Below are 23,715 nucleotides of genomic sequence, written 5' to 3'. Positions count from 1 at the left end.
ATAATTATTCTGATTGTATATGGATGATAAATGACAGTGTTAACAGTGGGATACTGATATATGAAATGACTATGATTAAAATGAATTGGCACACTGACTAATAGGCAGATTGACTTGTGGTTTCAGTTATTTCTTTTATGAAATACCATAATGACAATTATACACAAATACAGCCGACATATTCACATTTATATGCCATTAAATTCACATTTCTGTTAGAGCTCATATTTATCTCTGCCCCCACACACTGTACATGAATGGTTTTATATGTTTAAACTTTACCACAGTCCCAGTATCTGTAGCTGGATCTGTGGCGACGGTGATTTAATATTTATTTTTCAGTGTATTTAGGTTAAACAGCCACTTCTGTACTTTTTTCCCCTCTGCCAGGCTGGCAATAGATAATTTCCAGCCCCTGGGTCTTTAAGATGATGTCTTGGATGGTGTATTGTCCCTAAATTAAAATTGAATCAAACAGTCAATATTTACCTTCACATTTCGGGATGGGCCCGCTCCACATGACTTTCCCTCTTTCCAGCTGACAGGTGATGGTCTCGGTTCCCTGGGTTTTGATGAAACCGTCCTCGCAGACCACGGAGATGGAGCTGCCCAGCTGGAAGCTGTCTCCGAAGCGACGAGCGTTGATAGGGATGCCAGGGTCCGGGCACTCGTTATGGCCAAACGCTGGGGTACACGGTTACAGGGAGACACGGATATAATGAGAAAGATGTCAGAGACTTATAGAAAAGACGATGAGAACTCAACTTTACAGTCAATCACAGGCTCCATTTTGATCAAATGTCCAAGAGATGAATTCCTTCCATGTGACATTTAGTCCTTGGCCATGAAAACTTTTACAAGAGTAGTTATAATCTGTCTTTTCTGGATTCCTGCTTTGATTCCTGACTTGTCTTTATATGGTTTGCTCATATGCACATTCAACATGCTAACAGTAATACAGAGTCGTAAAATCCAAGTTTAAAATCCTTGTGTTTTACTAATTAAGCAAACTGGTGAGATAGAATGATTAGAAATGTCTAATACTAGAGTGTCCTGGTGTCCGAATGCGTACAACCTACGCCTTATAACCCGCAGCGTCCATGGATCGATTGTGCATGTGTTAGCCTTTCAATGTCTCAACCTTATTTCCTATCTACCTCTTCACAGTTGACTATCAAATATAATCTTAAATAAATAAGACGAAGGCAGTAAGCTATAAACTGTTTTGAAAATATGATATTCACGGATTGATAAATCACAGCCACACTGTGGGGACTGAACTCTTCTGCTTTGGGAAATATGCCTGTTTGCCATCAAACCCACATTCAGCCGAGAAGATCAATATCCATTTCCATCTCTTGTTTGTCCGGTGCGGAGACGTGTTTAGCCTAAATTAGCTCAAAGACTGCTAGTGGGGGGCTGAGGGTTCACCTGCATCAAAAACGAACAAATATACCTTCAAACAAATCCATTATTAATCGTACACGTTGTGTCCTGTTGTCTAGCAAGCTCGCCATCAATACATCTGAGAGTCACCTGGGCTTTGATGGATTTTTGCAGATGTTTGCGGGGCTGATGACTCGAATGAAGATGTGGATTTCTGAGATGCTAACTGCTCCCACATCCCTAACATCTTAGATCCCATCATGACAGAGGTTAAAGACACCAGGTATGATGGTTTTGGAGCTTTTGAAAAGTTAGCTTGGATAGTTTTACGCTTACTTCAAGTCGTCTTGAGCAAGGCTGACGTCTCATTTACGCTCAAAGTTTATTTGCGAAAAAAAGTAATTCGTTCTGTACTCTGCGTTCATTTCAATCTTTTTTTATCGGATATTGAAAGAATAAGGAAGTACCAATGGAAGTTTTAGGGGGCAGTGTAGCCAATCATTCAAGAAAGATAAACATAGGACACAAGGAAGACATTTCAACAATGGCGATGAGACTTTTTAGGTACCATGGCTTCGGTCTCTTTCTCATGAGATATACTGTATTATCACAACTTCCTCTTCCGTTTGTTGTTGTCAGAAACTCTGTGACTGTGTGTTGCCCTCTAGTGGTCAAGTTCCAATGTTAAAGATCCCATGGGAGTTTGCAGGCAGTGGCGGTTTCATCATTTGAAACAGAGTTTGTTAAGGCAACATTAATAAACACATCAACAACTGATACTATTTTCATCTCCACAGTCGTCTCATCTGACGAAAACAAAAAAGCTAAAAGTTACCAAAAATGTGTTCCTCCCTTGTCTTATTTCTTCTCTCGTCTTATTTCCTCTTTGTTTAACACCTACACCTCTATTCTTAGCTGCTGTAACAGCTACACGACCCGACTTGAATCAATACAGCTCGTCTTCAGTCTCCTCTGAAACCAATCTTTGTCTGGTTGAGGCGGTCTGATCTAACTGTTAGAGCTGTGAAGAGCTTCTATCTATCCCAACATCACATACACAGTATGTTGAGGGGGAGAATTGCAGTTGTACTATAAAGAGGTTGTTGTGAAGACAATTATGAGGATTAGAAAGAATCTGCTTCTATAACATTCTAAGACCTTCCATCAAAGTAGTTCTGATTGTTACAGATAAAGTTTGGACCACAGACTGGTTGCAGTGCGGGTGGTTACGGAGTTTCAGGATAAAAACACCTCCTATCCAATATAGGCACTTGGGGTCCCTGCTGAAACTCATGCATAAAATTCATTTACAGTAATTTGAGAAATGCTGCCTCGTAGCTTGAAAACAGAACAATTTCTCAGCCTCAGAGACGCCGGCATCACTCTGCTGCAAAGGGAAATACATTTACAGCTAAATGATCCTTTTCCTGTTGTGACCACGAGTCCAACTTCAACTCGCAGGAAAAATGCTTGAAACTCGGATTTTGGTCCTATATGGCATATTGTTAATATCCTGCTTCCACATCTCATATTGTTTCGGAGCAGAGCAAATAAATGTGGCGATTTTTCTTCATTTAAAACGGAAAATAGAACGGAATGAGATGGAGGAAAAAGCCCGACATACTGCTATAGGTGATATTAAATCCTCTCCCTGACATGGAGTGATCAGCCTGAAACTCCAGCCTCAGCGTGTTGGTGTTGGACGTCAGGTGAGAAGGACTCTCGGCTCCCGAGAACCTCCCGATGACGACGGCCTCGTTTGTCTCGCCGTCTTTCAGCGTCAGGGCATCGTACGGGGCCTCCAGGTCAAAGTCATTAAAAGCCAAGTGGATTCTGGAACCCGGTTCAGATTGGATGAGCCAGATGCAGTTCATGTTGTTCCCGTAGCCTTCTGGGTAATCTGGGGAGAGGACGGTGCCTGCGGGGGCTGTGAAGTTGGACATACAGGGGACTGTGGGAGGAAGATAGAGAAAGACACAGAAGGAGAGACGGGGGAATGGAAGAGAAAAATATTTCTGTTAAATATTCATTCATTCTCCACAGCACCATCGGTCATCATCTGCTCCGGGCCTTAATAAACTCTGCACTGGCAACGTAGTGATAGGTCAGACTGACTGTTGTCTACATCACAGCAGAGCTCAGGCCATGTTTGTGCCGCCCCCCCCCCCCCCCACACACACACTCCTGCAGCCATACCCCTGAGTATCACATCTCAGTGGTTTCATTACTTACATATGCACATGGGGATGTTTGCCGACCACTGATTGTTGTCTTGGCAGGAGATGGTCCTCTCTCCGATCAGCTCGAAGCCAAACTGGCACTCAAATCGTAGGATTCCGCCATTTGAGAAGCTGTCGCCTTCCCTCACGCCGTACAGGGGAGTCCCGGGGTCGCCGCAGCTCTCTTTGTCTATCTCTGGAAGAAACACACAGTTTTCACAGGGAACGTCAACGGCTGCGTGGACCTTGGAGACCGGAACAAACGACCTGAGACAACATGAATCTTGACCCGACGCTCAGGTCTGTAGATCTCTCAGAAGGATTGAAGGAAAAATGAAGGTAATGGACAAAAGTCAGTCAAGACAAAGGTAAATAACATAATAAAATCAATAAATCCATAAATTCATCAACCAGCCGACCAACCAACCAAACTGTATTTGTAGAGCGCCCTTCGTACAGGTTAGTGCAGCTCTAAGTGGGGATGAGTCAAAAATACACAAAAACAATTACAAATGTAGACAATGTGATACCATATAACATATTGCAGAAGTACAATAAATACAATTTAAAGCTTCTACTTCTAAATGTGTATTACTGCTAAACTCAGAGCTATGTTTATATCCATCTCCCTGTGGATGCTCGGATTATAGGGTTGGACGGACCGATGTTTGATTCTACATTCTTGCATAAGGTGTTTCTGTAAATACCACCCCCCCCCACCCCTTTATTTCCCAAAGTCTTCCTCCCTTTTATTCCCCTGTTCTCTTCTCCGATTTCCAGTATTATTTACAGGAGTGGCCAGTGGCAGGAAGCACAGGCTTGTGCTTGTGTGGGTGTCTGAGCGTGTGTTTGTGATGTATTGCATTAATTTCCATCATGACATTGTCTTTATGAAGCCCACAGGCCTGACCAATCACAGCTTGCCTTACGCACAGGCCCGAGCGTGAGCACACACACACCAACACACACATGCTCACACACATTGCAGGAGAATGGAGAACAAATTGCTTTGGAGAGAAAACAGGCGTAGAGTCGGAAAACATTCCTTTGCTACTCTCACACACACACTTGCTCAGTGGACACACACACACACACACACACACACACACACACACACACACACACACACACATTAACAAGGCCACAAAATCCCACATCTACAGTCCGGCTCTCCTCAGCATCACACACACACACATCTCTCACACAGGCAAAAACACACGTACACCAAGAATGCTGTTGTGTGGGTGACAACAAGGCTGACGGATTCACAAAGGAGCTTAGCCTTAAAGTGTATGCATGCAAGTGTGTGTGGTGTGTTTTTTTTTTGTGTGTGTGTGTGTGTGTATGTGTGTGTAAGTGGAACTTCAATATCATGTTTGAGATTGCACATTGAGCCTCACTCCGTTCTGTTTTGTAATATTCCATCATGCTCACATACCATTCTCCATGGAAATACATGGAGACTCACACACAAACACAAACGCACACACACACACACATACACACACACACACATACACACCTGCTCTTTTTGTAAAGATCCATGAGAGTAAGGTGATAGATTTTGGGCTATAATGAGTTTGGAGAGAAGAAAAAGCTTATGGGCTGTTTCACTTTTGCGACCATTGTGAGATTGATTTTCGAGCCGGGTTGCTAATAGTGATCGAACCCCGAGTGTGTAGCTGTATTGCTCACGCATAGTCTAATACAATCTTCAATAAAAGCTCTCCTGCATGTATCGGCTCATGCTGTGTTTTATTTCCAGTTTCCCCTCAGCGAAGCTGCCGAAACAAGAAAAACAAAGATGCGTTAAACTCATTGAAACCACGTGAAATAATAATGGCACCTTATAAAAACCACAGAAGAAGAGAAAGCCTATTATGTGTGCTCAGGCAGGTTTTTCAGTGTGAGGAAGAAATGGGAACTGCAGTCCGTCTAATTAGCTGGCGGCCGTGTGACACCTCGACCTGAAGGGAGTGGCTCACATTGACTCGATTGGCTGCAGACATCAGCGCGTACGGCCTGCAGAACGAAAATGATCTAATTTATAACACTTGCTTTACTGACATTTTTTCCCTGCCTCTCTGAAGCCACTGAGGAGCTTTTGAGGATTGATTTAATAGGCAATGTTACAAGAAAGACAACAATTTTCTGTTCCCATTAAGACAAGCGATCTCTGCACACTCGTCTTACTTAAAGTGCACTAAAGGCTTTTTTTTAAAGTCAATGCTCAAACTTGATAAATTGGACTTTTTTAAGATCATACTTTATAATTGGGCTGTTTTTCTGCGAGCTGGTAAATCACTCCAGACCCCGGGCCGTAAAAACGCCCAGGCTCCATCCCGTGACCTTGTGATTCCAGCATAATCAGTGGATTTCAGGATGTGCCCATCCTCATAAATATTCTGGAAATCATCTGTGAGCACAGAGTACAGGCGAGGGAACAGGACAGCCACGTCTCCGAGGCAATTGTTTTGTGCAAATGCTACTTCTTGCCGTGTGTAGGTGAAAAAATTAATAAAACTAAAAAATAAGAAAGCAACAAGAAAATCAGCAAAGGATAAAGATACATTTTTCTCAAATGTTCTCTTGTTTATGGTTAAAACAAGGGAGTCTGCTCTGAACCATCTGGAGTTTCTTCTTGATGAGCCTCTCTAATGACTTCATGACCAATAAGGGGCCAAAAAAAACCTGACATCTCATACGTTACTTCTAAGTACAACAAGGCTCAATCAGTCCTTGCTCGTTTAATCTATTTGAGGGGAAAGGACCAGAAAGAGGACAATTCTTCAAACTGTAACTAGGTGTGTGTGATTTGAAATAGATGGAATATATGATTAGGTCCTAATGGGGGGGAGCACTCCATTTTTTATCAATGAATTTTGACTGAATGACGACAGATCTAGTATTTCAGGAATCACTAACACCGGTGGCTACAAGAGGATATTACTGGAGTCAATAATTCATGACTAGAAAATGAAATGGTGTTTACAGTGCTGTGATTAAGTTAGGCCTGCCCTTCACAGGTTACCATTGAAGCATGCACACACACACACAAACACACGCACAGACACGCACAAACGCGCACACCGGGCACACATGGGCGCAAGCAAGCAACCCTAAAAGGCTTTGATTCACTAACCCAATAGCAAGGTTATTGACTGTAAAATTGAACCACGTTTTCTGGTTATGTTGTGAATGAATATTTCATGACTTCATATTTCATGGTGTTTCAGGGGCTGTGAATGAAATGCAGTTGAGTGCTGTGTGATTAAGAGAGACCTGCTCTGTGTCTGGACTACAGCGCTGCAGGAGGACTGAGATCCTCCGGGACCCGCCACTAATTTTGACAACAATGTTAAGACTGAGCAGGCGTCTGGTATCGTTATTGCATGATGAAATATCTTCTATTCACATATGAAGTGTTTTTATTACGGAGAGTTTATCATTGGGTGTTTATAGAGGTTTTATTATTTGCAAATTAAGTTTGTTTTACAGCGTTGTGTGACTTTTGGCTTTCTCTATGATTCACGATACCATTTATAAATATGAACAAACTTGAGCTCCATGAAACCCAACCTCCTCCATGTTAGTTGATTGGATATGGCTTCAATTAAAAAGTCAAAATATTTTTTTTGTCTAAGGTTTTTGTCATAGTTGTAGTTGTTATATATTCATTTGCATTAATGTCTATTGTCTGTTTGGCTTCATACAATTTGTTTAGACGTCAGCAACATGACATTATTTTCCATTTCTAATCCAGTCTAACACTCAACACTTATTTTCAAACATGGACCCGCTTGCAATTACACACAGCAACGTGGAGACATAAGGCAAACACACAAAAACACCACATTCTCTCTATACCTTTCAGCTCACACACACCCCCCCCCCCCACACACACACACACACACATGTGCACTACAGCCTCACAAACCCAGGAGTCAAGTGTGCTGTAAAAAGCCACCTTGACATCTTTCCCGTCCTATAAAATACATCACATATTAAAAACCATAAAGAACAGATGAAAAATCCTGAAAGAGCTGACATGATGACTGACTGATGGAAGTGAGGAGAGGAAAGGAGAGGAGGGGGATGAGGGGGAGGAGAGGAGAGGAGAGAAGCCATACCAACATACAGTATACTTTTCCTCATCCTAAGAAAATACTGTTATATAATTTCTTTGTCTTGGAAGCAGAATTAACTAATGGCACACTCTGAGAATTCCAGTAACATGTGACACACGTGGAGCAAAAGCACGTTGTCATGACATTAACACATGTGCCATCCAACCCCCCCCCCCCCCCCCCCCTTGACGTCTGTGCAGCACTCTGTAGTTTCCCAGCACAGCGTTACGTAACACAGAACGATGGGATGAGGCTGTGAACGATGCACAAACAGCAGGAGCTCAAGGTAATGACTCATCGTCAGAGAGGAAGTCTCACAATCGTCACTCACACATGCTTCAGGGAAAACGGAGGAGAGGTGATGCAAACATTTGGATTCACAATCCGATATGTCGCATCTTTAACGGTTTGAATATTGGGAAACACTCCTGGAAGTCATTATTCCCACTGCGGCATAAATCTGGCAGACAGACTTTGAATAAATGGTGGCACTTTACTCTTTTATCAAACACTAACTCTTATTTATTTAAGGACTAACCATTAGTTATTTATGAATGGTTTGGTAGCGACCGTGTTGCTCAAACCTCCCGTCTCACATCCCATTAGACACATCTAACACCGCAGTGCACCTGACGCTTCCATCACACTGACGTGCAGGTGTCCACCAGCTCACACGCACGCGGCCAGACATACGTCTTGGGTGACAAATGTTGGACTGAGGGCACCGAGCACCTGTGCCTGTCGCAATTGGCAGGAATCAGCTGCTGCTCTTAAGTGGAGCAGAAGGTTTTACCCTGTGTGGAGGGATGAATTCTGCATCAATCCAAATGGCAGCTGCTGTGTTTGAATTATAGAAACGCCACGGTGGTGCTCTGAAAATCCTGCTCTGGAAAAAAAAGGCTGGAAAGTAAGATGAGCCGGTGGTTGGAAGCTGAGGTCACACAGTCTGAGCAGACGTGGGGGAAGAGGAAGTGACACGGGTGGGCACTGCTAATCGCAGAATACCTTCTCTCTGATTCAGAAAATGGCTGTTAGAGTTAATAATGTATTAGTATGAGTATCATCCATAACGAGGTGGACTTCACCCAAAAGATCGAATTCAAAGCTGTAAATCAGAATATTTCTTGTGTTTGGTCTGTGCAGTTTGTCACCAGCCATTGTCAATGAATGTTAAATATGTTCTGGACTCAAAACTGACTCAGAAAAATCAAACGTGTTATCCTGTCATTATTACCATCTAAAACTATAAAAACTACGCTTAAGTGAATTAGAATGAATACATGAATGATTCCACATTAATATCCTCAGATACTCGTTTCAATCTTTGTCGTTTCTCTTCTTGAAGCCACATAGGATTCTGTAAAATCTATATATCGTGAAACACCTTGACACGCATCCTTGAATAGAACACCCAGTTTCTTTACTTTAATTTCCTAGAAAATAAAAATAAACAACTGAAACGCTGTTTTTATTGTTGTGTTACTCAAACCGTAAAGGAAATTTAAAGCAGGTATACTTGGAAAGTACACGTACACAGGTGTTGTTCAACTCCACAATCACACATTAACATATAGACATGTATATATTATGCGATACGACCCTGGATAACAACCTCTTTATGGGTCGCACAGACTGAAATACAAGCTTATGTTAAATTATTCATCGATTCGACAAAAACTTTAGTTTAAACGACGGCTGTAATGTTAAAGTGCCCCTAACTCTATAACTGTGAAAGGCCATGGTTCAGTGGACAGTGTATGTGTGTGTGTGTATGTGTAAGAGTGTGTGTGTGTGTGTGTGTGTGTGTGTGTGTGTGTGTATATCTATAGTTATGAGGGCCAATTTTTGGTTCAATACCATCATCAAGACTTGGTTATGGGGTTAGAGTTAGAACTAGCTTAGGGTTAGGCTCAGGTCATTTTCTTGTGTTGGTTTAGGATATGGTATGGAATGCATTATTTCAATGAGTGTCCTCACAACTATAGAGAGACAAGTGCAGGGTGTGTGTGTGCGCGTGTGTGTGTGTGTGTGTGTGTGTGTGTGTGTGTGTGGGAGGCTTTGCCTTGCAACGGGGAAGACGAGTCAAAGTGTTGCCAGGTTAGTGACCTTGGCTTTAATAAAAGATGAATGGTGACAAGAAAAAGGAGTGGGACACAGGGATGGAGAGAGGGAGATATACGGAGAGAGAGAATGAAAGGGAGGATCAAAAGAAAGCAACAAGGACCAAGGACGACGGTGAATAAGCCCAAAGAAGAAAGAGGGAAGCAGGACTGGTCGGCTGCAGGAGACGAGACGACATGAGAGAAGATGGGTGACAGAGGGAAAAAGGGGGAGGATGGAATGAGCACCTCAGACCAAGGTGATGGAGGGAATGTTTGATTTTATAAAGAAGACGATAGAGAGAGATATAGAAAGAGAGAGAGAGAGATAGAGAGAGAGAGAGAGAGAGAGAGAGAGAGAGAGAGAGAGAGACAGAATCGGGGATGAAGAGATGACTAATGAGGAAAAATGGGACGGATAGACAGACAAACACAAAGAGAGGGAGCTTGTGAGGAGAGGAAGAGGTGAGTGACTTGATGGTGGAGCTTCGCTGGCTCACTGACGGAGGACCTGTCTCCCACCCACCCACACACACACACACACACACACGCGATGTGTAGCGCATCAGAGACATTGCAGTAACACCAGAGTCACTAATAATGCTTATATTTTCCCAGCAGAGGTCTATAGGAAGTAGTTTTATGAATAAACACCCCCCCCACACCCCCCCCTGCACCACCTCCTAGAGTACATCCTGTGGGGGCTGGAGCCAACACTCTGAGACAAACACATTTGTCTTGCACCGAGTATCGACAGAACTTCTCAGGTTGTTGTGGTTTGAGTGAGAAAGTCACATTTATAGATATATAAACTCTTGAAATGAAATCCATCCAGGCCAATGAGCAGCTACAAATAAAAAAATAATAAAACTGGCATTTGATTATCCTCAGTGGGATGAATACAGTTTAAATGTTTTCTCGATTGTTAAAATATGGAACACGGGCGCCGCGCTCCATCATGCCCGTGCAACCCGAGCATTATTATAAGCATGGGTGCTTTTAAATGGCGGCACTCTCCAGTCATTTTTCTATTGATCCCTATGGGGAAATTACTCAGAGGAAATGAACAGGGATTTTGTGGAGCCCCTAAGCAGATGCCGTTTATGATTTCAAGTTGGCGTGACTCCTTTTCTAAACATGCAGATCAGTGGCGGCACCGAGTGTTGTGACAGTCACAGCATGAATCAAATCACTGCACAAGCTCATCAGTATTGGTAGAAGATCTTTTAGAAAGACGATGGCGAGTATTTGTTCAGTTTTCAGAATATGTGTATAAAATACTCCAGTACTGGAAAATACATGTACCTTCAATTTATTTTGACTTTGTGTTCTTTTAATCACTATTTTGTGTTTGTTCTTTTCAGCCTCACGTTGACACTCAGAGGGAAATAAAAGGGGAAGAACACATATCCAAACAAATAGTCACTGTCCCTCCTCTCCTATAACTTGAGGCCTTGTCAGTGGGCGTGGCCTCTTTATGACGATAAAGCAGCAAATGATGAATCTTGAATGAGGCACGTCAAGTTCATCTGAGCACCAAAGCTCAGCGTTTGATGGGAAATCGAATGAAATAGGGAACTTTGGAAATGAAGAATTTTAATCGTGATATTTATATAAATGTTGAGTATTTTTTTAAACAAAGAGAGTAAAGAGTTTAAGGATGATTTGATTGGAGGAGTCTTTAATCTGGGAAACAACCTAAACCTTGAAAGGACTTATTGATGGTCCAGTGAATTCAGATTCAAAATGCCAACGACTGTGGGACAGAAAACAATGCGTTCGCTGGACAGACCACAAGTCGTCTTTGCAGAACCATGACACATTGCATTTTCCTTTCATTTCCTTAGATTTCCCTGGAGTCGCTGACTTCAGAGTTCATTGTTAAGCAGACAAACTTTCCCGGCGAACCAAGACAGAAAGGAATGGGACCACAGGCAGAGAACAAAAACACGTCCCCCGATGGTTTTGTTTTGTCTTGGTGAAAGGAGTGAAAGGTTTATTGTGTAGTGTAACATTTGAATTTGAGTCAGGGATTTAAGGTAGTAATTTAACCTCAAAATGTTTTTCACTGCTTTTAAATGAAACACTTATTTATGGTCCACACGTATTTGGACATTTTGCAAAACAAAAATTAACGTTTCCCTCTGCGTTTGAACCTCTCGTCCACAGTATGGAAATATTTGCAAATATGTGCAAGTTTGTAGGTAACATTACCACCATTCACATGAGCCACAGTGTTCGTCTGTGGTATCGGACAGCTTGTTAATGTAAACTCTATCGCCACCTACTGGCCTGGCATGATGTACAGGAGTTTGGACGAAGATATTTTTAAAAAATGGAGGGAAAATATCCGTTCAAACACAGTAGTTCAACTGCAGTAGTGTCAACAAGGTCTGAGTAACTTCTTATTTTATAGTCACACAAGAAAGTTCTTTTGGTCACTGTGGATTCTAACACTAACGGTCCTTCCAGGCTGTAGGGCGGAATACGGAGGAGGATAATTGGTCCACAAACAGGACATGATGGTGTTTACTGTGATGAAAGAGATCTCCACAGCCCTATTGTAGATCCAAACACTGACTCATTGATGCTTCCATAACAAACAAATTGCCTAGATAGGACCAGGGCTCCGGCCGATCTCCAAGATAAAGTTGAATCTAGAGCTGCTAAACTATTCCAATCATTCTTTTACAAGCAAATATTTCATTCCATTTCATTTTCTCTCAGTTCCCACGTTACCTACCTTTATAGTTGATCTTAAATCCTATCGATCCAACGCTCTCATCCGACTGTAGGTGGAGCCACATCTGGTGGGTCATGCTGACGATCAAGTCGGGGACAAAGCTGCCCGAGAGGCTGAAACGCAGAAATGCAAAACCATTGTCATTTTAATCTATGCAGCCGAAGCCTTAATTCTTAAGTGCAGCTCTGAGTGTGAACAAATTGCCGGAGCATCTGAGAGCTGAGGATGAAGCGGGACCTGTGTGCTTTGGGGTTTCGAGTCTATTGCTATCTCTTACTCCTTCTCACAGACACAAACCTAAAAAATAAAAACGCTTGCATACATATGTCACCCACACTTTCCAGCATATTCAGAACATCCAGACTGAGAGTGTGCGCTGTACTTTATTTAAGTGAGAGATATATTTTTGTATCTGGAGGGAACGGGGAAGGAAGCGCGGAGAGAATGAAAGAAGCCGAGCGAGGAGGAGGGTTTATACGCGTTGAGCTCGGAAACATTAATAGAAAATGGAGGTGGATGAATCGGCTCCGAAAATGAAACGGCACCGGATCCATAGTGGAACAGCGATTTCTGTATCGAAGTACGACGCCGAAGCATTAAGAGTTATATGCAAAATATGAAGCAATATCACAAAAATTCCATTACGACAAAACAATTACTTCCTGAAACTTTGCACGTAGTCCCACAAGTATGATGAATTCATAAACGTATGTCTTCATTTAAATGTTCTTGCTTACATTTTATTGTTTTCTAGTGGGAAAAAAAAGTTACACATAACCAGGTCTAAGGATGCAAACGGTTTTTAAAATGAAAATAAAGAAATGCATCATGTAGGATTGAATAAGAAAGTCAGAGACAGACATTTAAAAAAACAAACTCGTTGATAAACCAGTGCGCAGAGAAATAACATTGAGAAGTTCCTGACCCTTTTCACAAATGTAAATTGCTTGACATTGCGAGGCTAGTGTCCCGTCTCGACGCGGAATAAACAAAATTTGTCCGACTATTGTAAAAGGCTCCACATCTGTTACTCTTCCGGCACTGTAGAGAGGTTTTAACCCCTGGGTACAAGTCATCTTTTCAATCGAGAAAACCCCAGGATGCAATTCTGTTTTTAAATTTCACCGGTTGTATGAAGAAAGACGGAGAATGATATTCATTCTAGCAGCTGACGGTTTGAAATGAAAATGGTCAAAGTTAGGTTTTACTCTGACGGGTTCGACTTTACACTTTCAACAATGCTTTCTGAAGTCGGCTGGTTCGATATGGAAACACTATCAATGCAATGAAATAAATTCAGTTACAGAAGCACCTTGTCTGGAGGTTATTAAATTTCCACTTTTCAGGAGTTTATCTCACAACATCGCTTTGTTGAAGCTGCTTTTCTGCAGTAATGTGGATGATACGACATCAGAGCCTGAGCTGCATGTAGCTGCTCATGAGAGTCCTTTTCGTTAACTAACACTTTGCATTTTTTTTTTTTATGACATACTTAATGTTAAAATAGCAAAGATACTTATTTTCTCCTGGAGAATAGTTTTCAACATATCTTTCTGAACAGTTACACAATGACTTTCAGATGCAACCAGCGTCATGCAGAGAAATATGATCCCATGTGGGATTTATGAATTGTGTTTCTCTCCTTTCAAGTCCTTCTACCCTGAGATGCTTGATCTGGACAAGAATAAACTCCATGAAGAAACTTTCCACTGGAGCGAACTTGTAGTACATAAAGGAGACAGGAATACTTACACTTGCAGTATAGCTGTAGGATCTCCAACTTCTCCTCCGTCTCCTATAGTCAGAGTATCGTAGGCTATCTCCAGGTCAAACTCTTCAAAATTGATCTGGATCACCTTTAGTTCATAAACAGAAAAAACAGACGTGTTAGGTTGAAGCCGCTCTCAATAAAGATCCACAATATGGAGTACAGATTTACAGAAATGCAACTTTTTGGTTTCTTTGGCTAAAAAAAGGAAGAAAGCAATACAAACTTGTCAATTTAAAGATGCATGGTGAGGGAAAAATAAATTAGCAATGACAGGAATAATGTTAAAATGCAATCTTTCAAAAGAAATTGCCCTTAACTGACCTCAATCACAGCCAACATGTGCTTCAAAGCTGTTTTTTATGTTGAGACTTTCACCTCTGACCATACCATTGACACATTATTCTATTTCAATTACAGGAGACCAAAGGTCTGGTATAACAATTATAATCTTAAATCATTAATGCATCACACAATGCGGTGTGACTTTATTAATCAAAGCCTAAGGAGCAGGGAGGAGATGAGCAGCACCTCCTGCTCTGCTCGGGAAGCGCGACTCAAAACTCAGATCAGGAATCACAAAACCAACACTTTCTGTTTCATCTGAGACCAGAGAGAAACACATTTGGCAAAGGAGAAGAGGGAAAAGTGGAAATGAGAGGGATAAGGGGAGCACTAAGAGAGGAGGAAAGAAGATGAAGGCAGATGAAAGAGGGGAGGAGAGAGGAGGATGAGGAGGCAACAGGGAGGTGTGAGGGGTTATATTGAATCTTAGAATGTTTCAAACTGGAATTCTGATGTGACCCTCAGGGGTTGTGTGTAACCTCCCTCTCCCTGTGCTCCCTCCTCTTCCTCACAAATTATGAGAAATGTTCAGATTTCTAGATTATATGTTGTGCTGGAGGACTTCAGATAATCCTAATGGCCCCTGCACTCCGCTGTGTTGACAGTCTGCGTGTCAATATCCTCCTATTTCTGAGGATATTGATCCAGCTTTAGTCAGACATCATGATTCCTCCTTCACTGTCTGCAACCTGAACACTCCGGGACATGACACCACTTGTGTGCATGCTGAAGTGTAAACTCACTGTGACCTTATTCTCTGAATCTATGATGAGAGAATAGATGAAAAACAGACAAGACGAAAACAGCTGCCATGCTTTCTCCTTCACCTGCTGCTTGAGACAATATTGTGTAATGATCTTCTTCTTTTTTTTTTAAAGGAAAAATGTCTCTTCTCATTTCCGCTCTGAGCCCCAAAATACGGTTCTTGCAGCATGTGACTTTAATGAGGGGCAACAATCTCCCATGAGACGTATGTAACTGAATGATAGTCAGCAGCTAAACTGCCATAATCAAGTTCAAGAGCAACGTCAAAGTGTCGATGAGTAAAATTCATTCGAAAAAAGTCTTCAACTCCAATATTCTGAGCCAAAGACGCTTGACAACGACACACTTTCGGTTCGGGGGGCCATGCGGAATGCACATCCCTCGACTGTGTTTCTGCTAAGTGAGTCTTGGACCGTGCAGCTGGATGGATCGATAACCTTTGGCTTCTGTACATTATCCAAATACCACCTTTGACCACTCACGTTTGATCATGTAATATATTTATTACAACAGATTTAGTGTTTGGCGTCTAGGCTCCAACTTAATCACTCCCCTATATGATTACACAGGAATGATGGGAGTGATGAGCAAATACTTGTAACCCCCCGTTGGAGCCTACAGGTGGATGCTGGGCCTACAGGTGGATGCTGGGCCTACAGGTGGATGCTGGGGTGGTGGAGGGACTGAAGCAACAGGTAGCAATACTGCAGCAGCAGTGCGAGAAAGAGGGGCTGATGGGAAATGTCTCTCTGGTTAAATAGACCACCTGATAAGGTCGGTGTGTATTATAGCTGGTTGTGGAGATTGAGGTATGTCACATGATGTATGTCACGTGATGTATGTCACGTGATTGGCGCAGCGCAGCTCGAGTTGCCTGCCAGAACTAGCTCGCAGGCGTCGCCATATTTATATATTTTACAACAAAACTTTATTTATTGCTATTGGTTAAGAGGACGCAATGATATCTTCAACAATAATATAAGATGTTGTCAGTGTTCCCAGATTTGTTTTTGTTCGTGAAGGTTAACTTCTATTTATTTTACTTGTAGGATCAACATCTTCCCAGGTGGCCACAGAGGCAGACTAACCCTTTAATTAACTCTACATGAGATTAGTAAAGCAACATGTAAAGCACTGACACCGTCATCCCCTGATGTGAACTGGAAGGGGTTAAACTGGCCGCTTCAGATAAGAAGCAGTGATCTGCCTCTTACTCAAAATGCTGACTCAGCCTTATCGGCGTGTAAGGCAGCAGATTGGATTAAAGCATTACCTACAGACCTGATAAACTCTCACTGGGAAGCACACACACGCACACCGGCACTCAGGCACACGCAGGGAAACACACCTACTCAGGCGGGCACGGCTTGATGGAGATTAATGTGTCTATTTCTGTGATTACACAGTCACCATTTTCACACTTATCTTATTATTCCTTTGCGCCCGATGCAGGCTTTCAATGGGACTGCAGGTCTGACAGTAAATAATGTACACCGGTGTGTGTGATGGCTGTTCTTTTACGAGTACTGTGTCATCGAAAAGCAAGCTCAGATGATCGGGAGAGATTTTTCGTTATCACACAACGTTGTTTCATTGAAGAGCGTCTTTCATTCCGCGTGGCAGCAACATTTTCCTAAATATATGTTTCCAAAGCTCACGTCCGGAGTTATCTCGCTGCGGGAGGGAATTCCGCAGCCACAGCAAATAATGCATAAACTCGGAGAACAGATTATCTTCGAAATAGCAGAATTCACGCGCTCGAGGTTTAAAGAGCTGGTTTCTGTGGGGGTTTAGCCTCACGGGCGATGCTTCTAATAAAGCACCAGTAGAGAAGATGCTCCCTGCTGATGGAAACATGTTTAAAAGTGAAGTCAGTTGACCCATTATCTGAATGCAGCCTTTGGAGTTTATCAGTATGGACATATGGTTCAAGTCAGGCGTAAAGCTGTTTCAATTTTAAAGCAGCTGAGCATTCACTGAATACATTTCAACAATGTTTCACTAGAGGAGGATATTGAAAGGTTTATATTAAGCCACAGTGGTGAGTGAGTGCTCTGCTTTACAACAGTTACAATTCATTTGGGTCTGAAAAGAGAAATTTAGCCTTTTCTAGAAGCTCAAACTCTATTTTCTGCTTTAATTTGAACCGGCAGTGGGCTGCTGCAACTCTACTGTGCTTTAAAAAAGAAAAATGAGCTCAGGAAAAACAGGTTAAGGCAAATGAAGGCATCAAAAGACTCTAAATAAATATAATGGAAGCAGAACGGTCATTGAGGAAACAGCAGGTGATGTAAAACGCTGGGAAGTTATGGCTGTCAGCGGGTTGGTTAGCCGGGTAATAGCGACCAATCCGATGCCACTCTGCTTGCTTGGCAGGAAACAGACCAGCCCTGTTTGACCATGCAGTTCATAAAGACAGAGAGGGTCTGTGTGATGGGAACCAGGTCCAGTGCACGTCCTTTACAGAACACCCTAATGCCACATCAGCACAGTTTACACAGCATTAAACACAGACATGGCTGCATTACACTGAGCACATGCATGCGTGTGTGTGTGTAAATGTGAACGCTGCACTCAGTTTAGTTTTAAAACTCATGTGTGTATGTGTGTTTTATTTGACTATATTTGTGTAATGCATGCATACATTTGTGAATAGTTGAGTGTGTCTGTGTGTGTTTGTGTCTGTGTGTGTGTGTGTGTGTGTGTGTGTGTGTGTGTGTGTGTGGGTGGGTGATAGATGAAACCGAACACTCTACATATTTCTCCTCTCCTCTAATTGGTTGGTGTTCATGCACACATCAATCTATCTCCCCCCTCTCTCTTCCCCCCTCTCTCTCTCGCCCGCCATCTCTCCCTCTATCTCTCTCTCTCTCTCTCCCTACATCCTGCATCGCTCCATCTTTCTCTCCCTCTCGCTGTCACCCTTCGTTTCTCTCTTTCTAATTGGCTGCTGCATTCCTTCCTTGCATCCATCTATGGCTTCTAGCCAATGAGGCGACAGAATTGGATTTCTGCTTGATAAAAGACTTCCTTTAGGTTGTCGCGGGGACAGGGCGGTGGGGGAGGCTCCTCCCTGTCCCGCACTATAATAAGATCGAGGGACGGCTGGCAGATACGGTGGCGGTAGGAGAATGTGAAACACCTGGTGGTGGTGATGTAAAGCGGCCACAGGCGGGCACGGGGAATAACACATCGTCTGTGACAGCATCACAGTCAACCCTCTTGCCACTTGCTCACTCCCCTCGAACATGCTCCCGCCTCGGCTGTGTGAAGAGCCGAGGCGTCAGCTGATGAAGACTGATGGCTCGAGTCTGTTGCAACTTAGTGTTTTTCTCCTCACTTGTGTTTCATTGAGCTGGATCCACCAGACGGCTTCTTTTTTAGACACGACTCTGAACGGCAACCTGTGGGAAAGGCTATATGCACGACTCTTACTGTTGCTATGCAACTACTTTGCTGAAGAAGGCATCTGAATCCCATTCCTCTTTTGCACAATGCTTAATATTTTTTAACTTGAGCCGTAAAGAAAGTGCTACGCTGTTCATCCTGTCAGGAAGATGCAGAAGCTCAACCGTTTTACTGAAGGCGAGGGGGAAGAACTGCGAGAAAAAGTCACTGCCTGCGCGGTGATTTTCTTGGTCTTGTGATTTCTGCCTCGTGGCTTCATTGTGTACATCTGATCTTTCTTGGCCTGCAGGGTATCACTTAATTCAATGCATGCAAATTAGAACAACGGAATCCAAAACTTTCCTTTCTCTCTGAATGCTATTGTATAGCACCGCCTCTGTGCTCGTCACTGCCCCACTGCAGTATTCTTTGTCTTGTGCAAATGTGTATAAAGTGATCGCAAGCAATTTATATAACAGAGCATTTTAGATATGCTAATGTGCAATCGACTACAGCTTAACACATATAGTTGAAATGAAGTGGCCATTAAGAGAAGAGGGAAGAGAAGAGAAGAAGAAGAAGAGAAGAAGAAGAAGAGAAGAGAAGAGAAGAGAAGAGAAGAGAAGAGAAGAGAAGAGAAGAGAAGAGAAGAGAAGAGAAGAGTAATCACCATTCTGTCCTGCCTTGCCCAAGGTTAAATGAAAACAGGACAAAATGAATTGGCACTAAAGGCTCATTCTGCCAAAAGCAAATGAAGCAATAACATCACAGAGCAACAGAACTCCATTAACACTTAACCTGAGAGGGAAGGAGCACGAGGAGGGGCAGAGGGAGGAGAAGAAGGATGGAGCGAATGAGGCAGTGACAGTCAGAGACAAAGAGAAGAGACGCTGAGGAATAGAGAGCCAGTATCTCTTTACTCTCAGAGTATGAGGAGGAGATGGTGAGAAATATGTGTTTTACGAAAGGTGCGATGGAGAGAGTGTGAAACAGTAAAAACTTAATATCGAGTGTCTCCTCCTCCTCCTCCCCCTCCTCCTCCTCTCTGTATTCTCTATTTTTTGGGGGCCGAACTCTTTAACGAAAAATCTGGGTTATTCTGCGGACAGAGCCTCTGGGATCGGGCGAGGGAAGTAGGGCCTGCGTGGTTTGAAATGAAAATGAAGAGTAAAAGAACGATGAGACATGAGGAATAGGAGAAAGGGGCAGAGGATGAAATAGTGAGAGACGTGCACGAGAAATGAAAAACAGAACGAGCCGTTCTGCTGGTGGGAGAGGGAGAGGATCATGTGGGACTATTCTCTTAGCCTGAATGTGATGTTGTTGCACCATCGCCCTCTCCTCCGTCTTCCCCCTCCGACTATCCCTCTCTCTCTGTGTTGTGCCTCTCCTCAGGGGCTCAACTGACCACTCACCTGCCGGCTACACTAGCCCCTCATTCCCTAATCAGCCTCTTAATAGAGGACAGCTTTCTACTGCCAGCGCTCCCGTTCTGTTCAAGCCCCCCCCCCCTGTTGTTAACTGCCAGTTCCCCCAATGTTGATTTCCCCCCGCCACCTGCCCAACATCAGCCTGTGAGTTTTTTTGTAAGACAGGGTGTTTTTCACCATTTCATAGGAGGGCTGTTGGGCCTTGGTAGAGGTGTACCTTCTAGTTTGTTTGTTTATTTTATAGCATGGTGATATAAAAACTAAAAAAACGATTTCCACCAGAATTGGTGGAGAGCTGATACCTTGATCTGGGATGAACCTACTACTCTTTGGCGTGGAACAGATTAGGAGGAGGATCTAGGAATGCTTATTAACTTTTCACATGATCATGCGTAGGATGTTCAGCTTTGGCGGAGACATGCCCCCTACTGAGTGCCGGGTATCTACTAAAATGTATGGTATTCACTTTGATTAAGCTCTTCTGGAAGAAACGTAAAATAGGCCTCTAGTAATTTTCCTCCATTAACACATACATCTTGTCGATTTATTAATTTTAGCCTAAACAAAACTCATAAGACGCCACGTTCAGATTGATTGATTAATGCCTTTGTCGTCACAGGCGTAAAAGCATCTTTGTTTAATCCACCAGCGAGCAGTGGCACTCATCTGATGGCAACCAGACAAGTCCGACTGTAGCAAAGATGCTAATCCATGAGCGAGATGAAGCTTTACATATCGAGGTTGATTTTCTTTAGGATTAAGCTCTTATGAATGCTCTTCACAGGTGTCCTGCATGAGCACAACAACTTGCCAAGACATTGGAGAGATGATGGGAGATGGTTTAGTCAAATGAAAGGATTTGTCACTCTTCATCCTTTTCTCTTGCTTTGTATCTTCATCTAGCTCTTTGAAGGGAGTGTTATATGAGTAAGCTTCCACACCGATGTCACTCAAAGTTTCTATAAGTTGAATTTTTAAGTTTTAATGCTCCAATTTTTTTAAATATGCAAGTCAGATATGTTTGTAGATATGTTAAAGTAGTCCTGGCCATTCCAAGTCAGTTCTGTTGTTGATATCTAAGGGACAAATATCCCTGACAATTTTTGACTGAACCCAACAACTATCACAGGGTTCTTCCCCGACCCATACCGCATCCCTGCACCAAATTTTATTGAAATCCTTTCGGTTGCTTTGGTGTTATCTTGCTAACAAACAAACAAACAAACAAAAGCAATTCACAGTAGTTGAAACATATCCTCCTTAGCAGAGCTAACTATGTGTTTCTAAGTAGATGTTCGCACACTTCAGGTCAGGTACAGATTCAGCGACCCATGAAGAACTCTGGTTTGATGTAGTGCCATGACTGTGCCATGCAGTGGTGTTCATGACATGTATATAATTCAGACCAGCGCATTGTTGTACATATATGTGATGTATTGATAAAATACATGGAAGTGATCCAGTGCGATTCAGTGGTGCATGACGTACGCCATAAAGTACCAAAAATTACAATATATAATAAGGTGTCTGTAAGGCATGAAAAAACGACTTGATCTGGTCGTCATTTACAACGTGTTTGGGTCATAATCATTCATAATACAGGCACATTCATTTTCAAATTCTTACACACATCACGCATGAATGAACACACACACACACACACCCACACACACAGGCAGACAGACACACACCAGAGAGAGCATACGGACATTAGCACTGCAGCCTTCAGCAGTCACATACACAATGTAGCCTTCAAAGCAGAATGTAATGCTCCAGGCCACAAACCTGAGGCCTTGGGGAGTGACAGAGAGAATTGTGGTCCAGCTATCACTGTGGGGACCTAATTTTGTTGACGCAGTTACGTTATGGGGACCAGTTTTGCCTTATGGGGACAAAGAGCAAGTCGACTTAGACATAAATCATCAAATTTATGTTGAAGAAGTTTTTTAAGGTTAGAGTAAGAGTTAGGGTTAGTCAAATGGTTAAAGTAAGTGTGTGTGTGTGTGTGTGTGTGTGTGTGTGTGTGTGTGTGTGTGTGTGTGTGTGTGTCTGGATAAGAAAAACAGCCCCGGTGTGCATTTCAGCACTCGGGTGTGAATGGTTGCTGTGTGCAATGCAACTCTGCTCATATGTGCATGTGAGCTCCTGCGGTGCTGACGCAGGTGTTGCCATTGACGACAGAGCGGTCACCACGGTGACCCTGAAAGGAACAAGGATGCGTCGCCTGAATACCAATCAGATCTCTCCTGGGACGTGAAGCGACCAATCGCAGCCGTCTGACTGACCTCCAGCCTATCGTTCTGCTCCTCGGACGGGATTAACCAATCACGTAGAATTAGAGGCTGATGTGCCCTGACTAGCATATCATTTGCGGTAGGACCCGACACTGAACACATTTCGGTGATGTAAAAATGTGGTCGAATTGACTCTGTAGACAAAGTGCTCTGTTCAATTCAAATAGATTGAATGCATGAAATTCAGGGAGCAAACTGTGGGAGCTCGTTCAGGAACTTTACCTTCACTCCCTACTTCTTTGAATTCCGCCTCTGTATCTCTGCAGAGTGCAACTTGACGACGGGTTGCTTTCAGTTGATAAATGGTTTAAATGTTCTTATTGCATTTAAATTCCAAACAGTTTGAATTTGAGTTTGTTTGACAGGCGGAGACAAAGAGACGACAGGGAGAGAGGATGAGATTTACCTTGTTGGGATTTGAGGCGGTGATGATCCACACACACTGCGCGTTGCTCTCGTATTGAATCGGGAAGTTTGGAGACGTAAATGTTCCTGAAGGACCTTGAAGATTGCTGCCGCACGTCTTCACTGAGAACGGAGAGAAGAAGAAATCAGGTCATTGTTGAGGCAGCGGCTGTGGAATTAGCGGAAGCATTAGCAACAGCAATTGTGCTCAGTCGAGTCACAGCGCGACAATTAACAGTGACACTAAAGTGAGGCTGAGAGCTGCAAAACAACGAGAAAAGAAGAGAGGAGGAGAGGAAAGAGGAACAGAAGGTCAGATATATGATATTGATACTGTCAGCACATTCCCCTGGACAGAAGCATTTAATTGGAAGCTATTGGCTTTGAAATACCACAGGATCAGCCTGCGTTACAGCATTGACTGATAAAGACGCTCACCAGCTCTTTACTCTCAGAATCTATTGAGAGTCAAGTTCTGTCGACCGGCTGGGTACTAATTACATTTCATCTTTACAAGAGGCGCAACAATCCACACTATGGGATAAATATCATGTTCAAAAACTGGGAAAACAAGCTTAAGCTGGACATAGAAAGGTAAATATCTGATAAAATAGGTTTTGTATGTCTGAAACTAAGACTTGAATCCTTGCTGAACTTTTCTCTACAACACACTTTCACAGTTTCAAATTTGTCACCTTCCTCCCACTGCATCAGTTTGTTCACCAGGCTAGAAACCATGTAATTCAT

The 23,715-nt window shown here is 42.9% G+C and overlaps 1 protein-coding gene across 1 annotated transcript in view; it reads right to left on the bottom strand.

Annotated features, from left to right (window-relative positions):
- csmd3b (CUB and Sushi multiple domains 3b) overlaps positions 1-23,715 on the bottom strand; it is a 317,162-nt gene that overhangs the window by 83,146 nt on the left and 210,301 nt on the right. The window contains exons 10-15 of the mRNA XM_062410450.1: positions 22,970-23,091; positions 14,327-14,430; positions 12,575-12,687; positions 3,619-3,801; positions 3,011-3,337; positions 490-684 (exon numbers count right to left, since the gene is read on the bottom strand). Coding sequence (XP_062266434.1) covers positions 490-684; positions 3,011-3,337; positions 3,619-3,801; positions 12,575-12,687; positions 14,327-14,430; positions 22,970-23,091 — 1,044 coding nt within the window. The remainder of the gene's footprint in view (positions 1-489; positions 685-3,010; positions 3,338-3,618; positions 3,802-12,574; positions 12,688-14,326; positions 14,431-22,969; positions 23,092-23,715) is intronic.

This window comes from Platichthys flesus, chromosome 17, assembly GCF_949316205.1.
Source record: "Platichthys flesus chromosome 17, fPlaFle2.1, whole genome shotgun sequence".
Classification (NCBI taxonomy): Eukaryota; Metazoa; Chordata; class Actinopteri; order Pleuronectiformes; family Pleuronectidae; genus Platichthys; species Platichthys flesus.
This window is presented reverse-complemented; position numbering and strand designations above follow the sequence as displayed.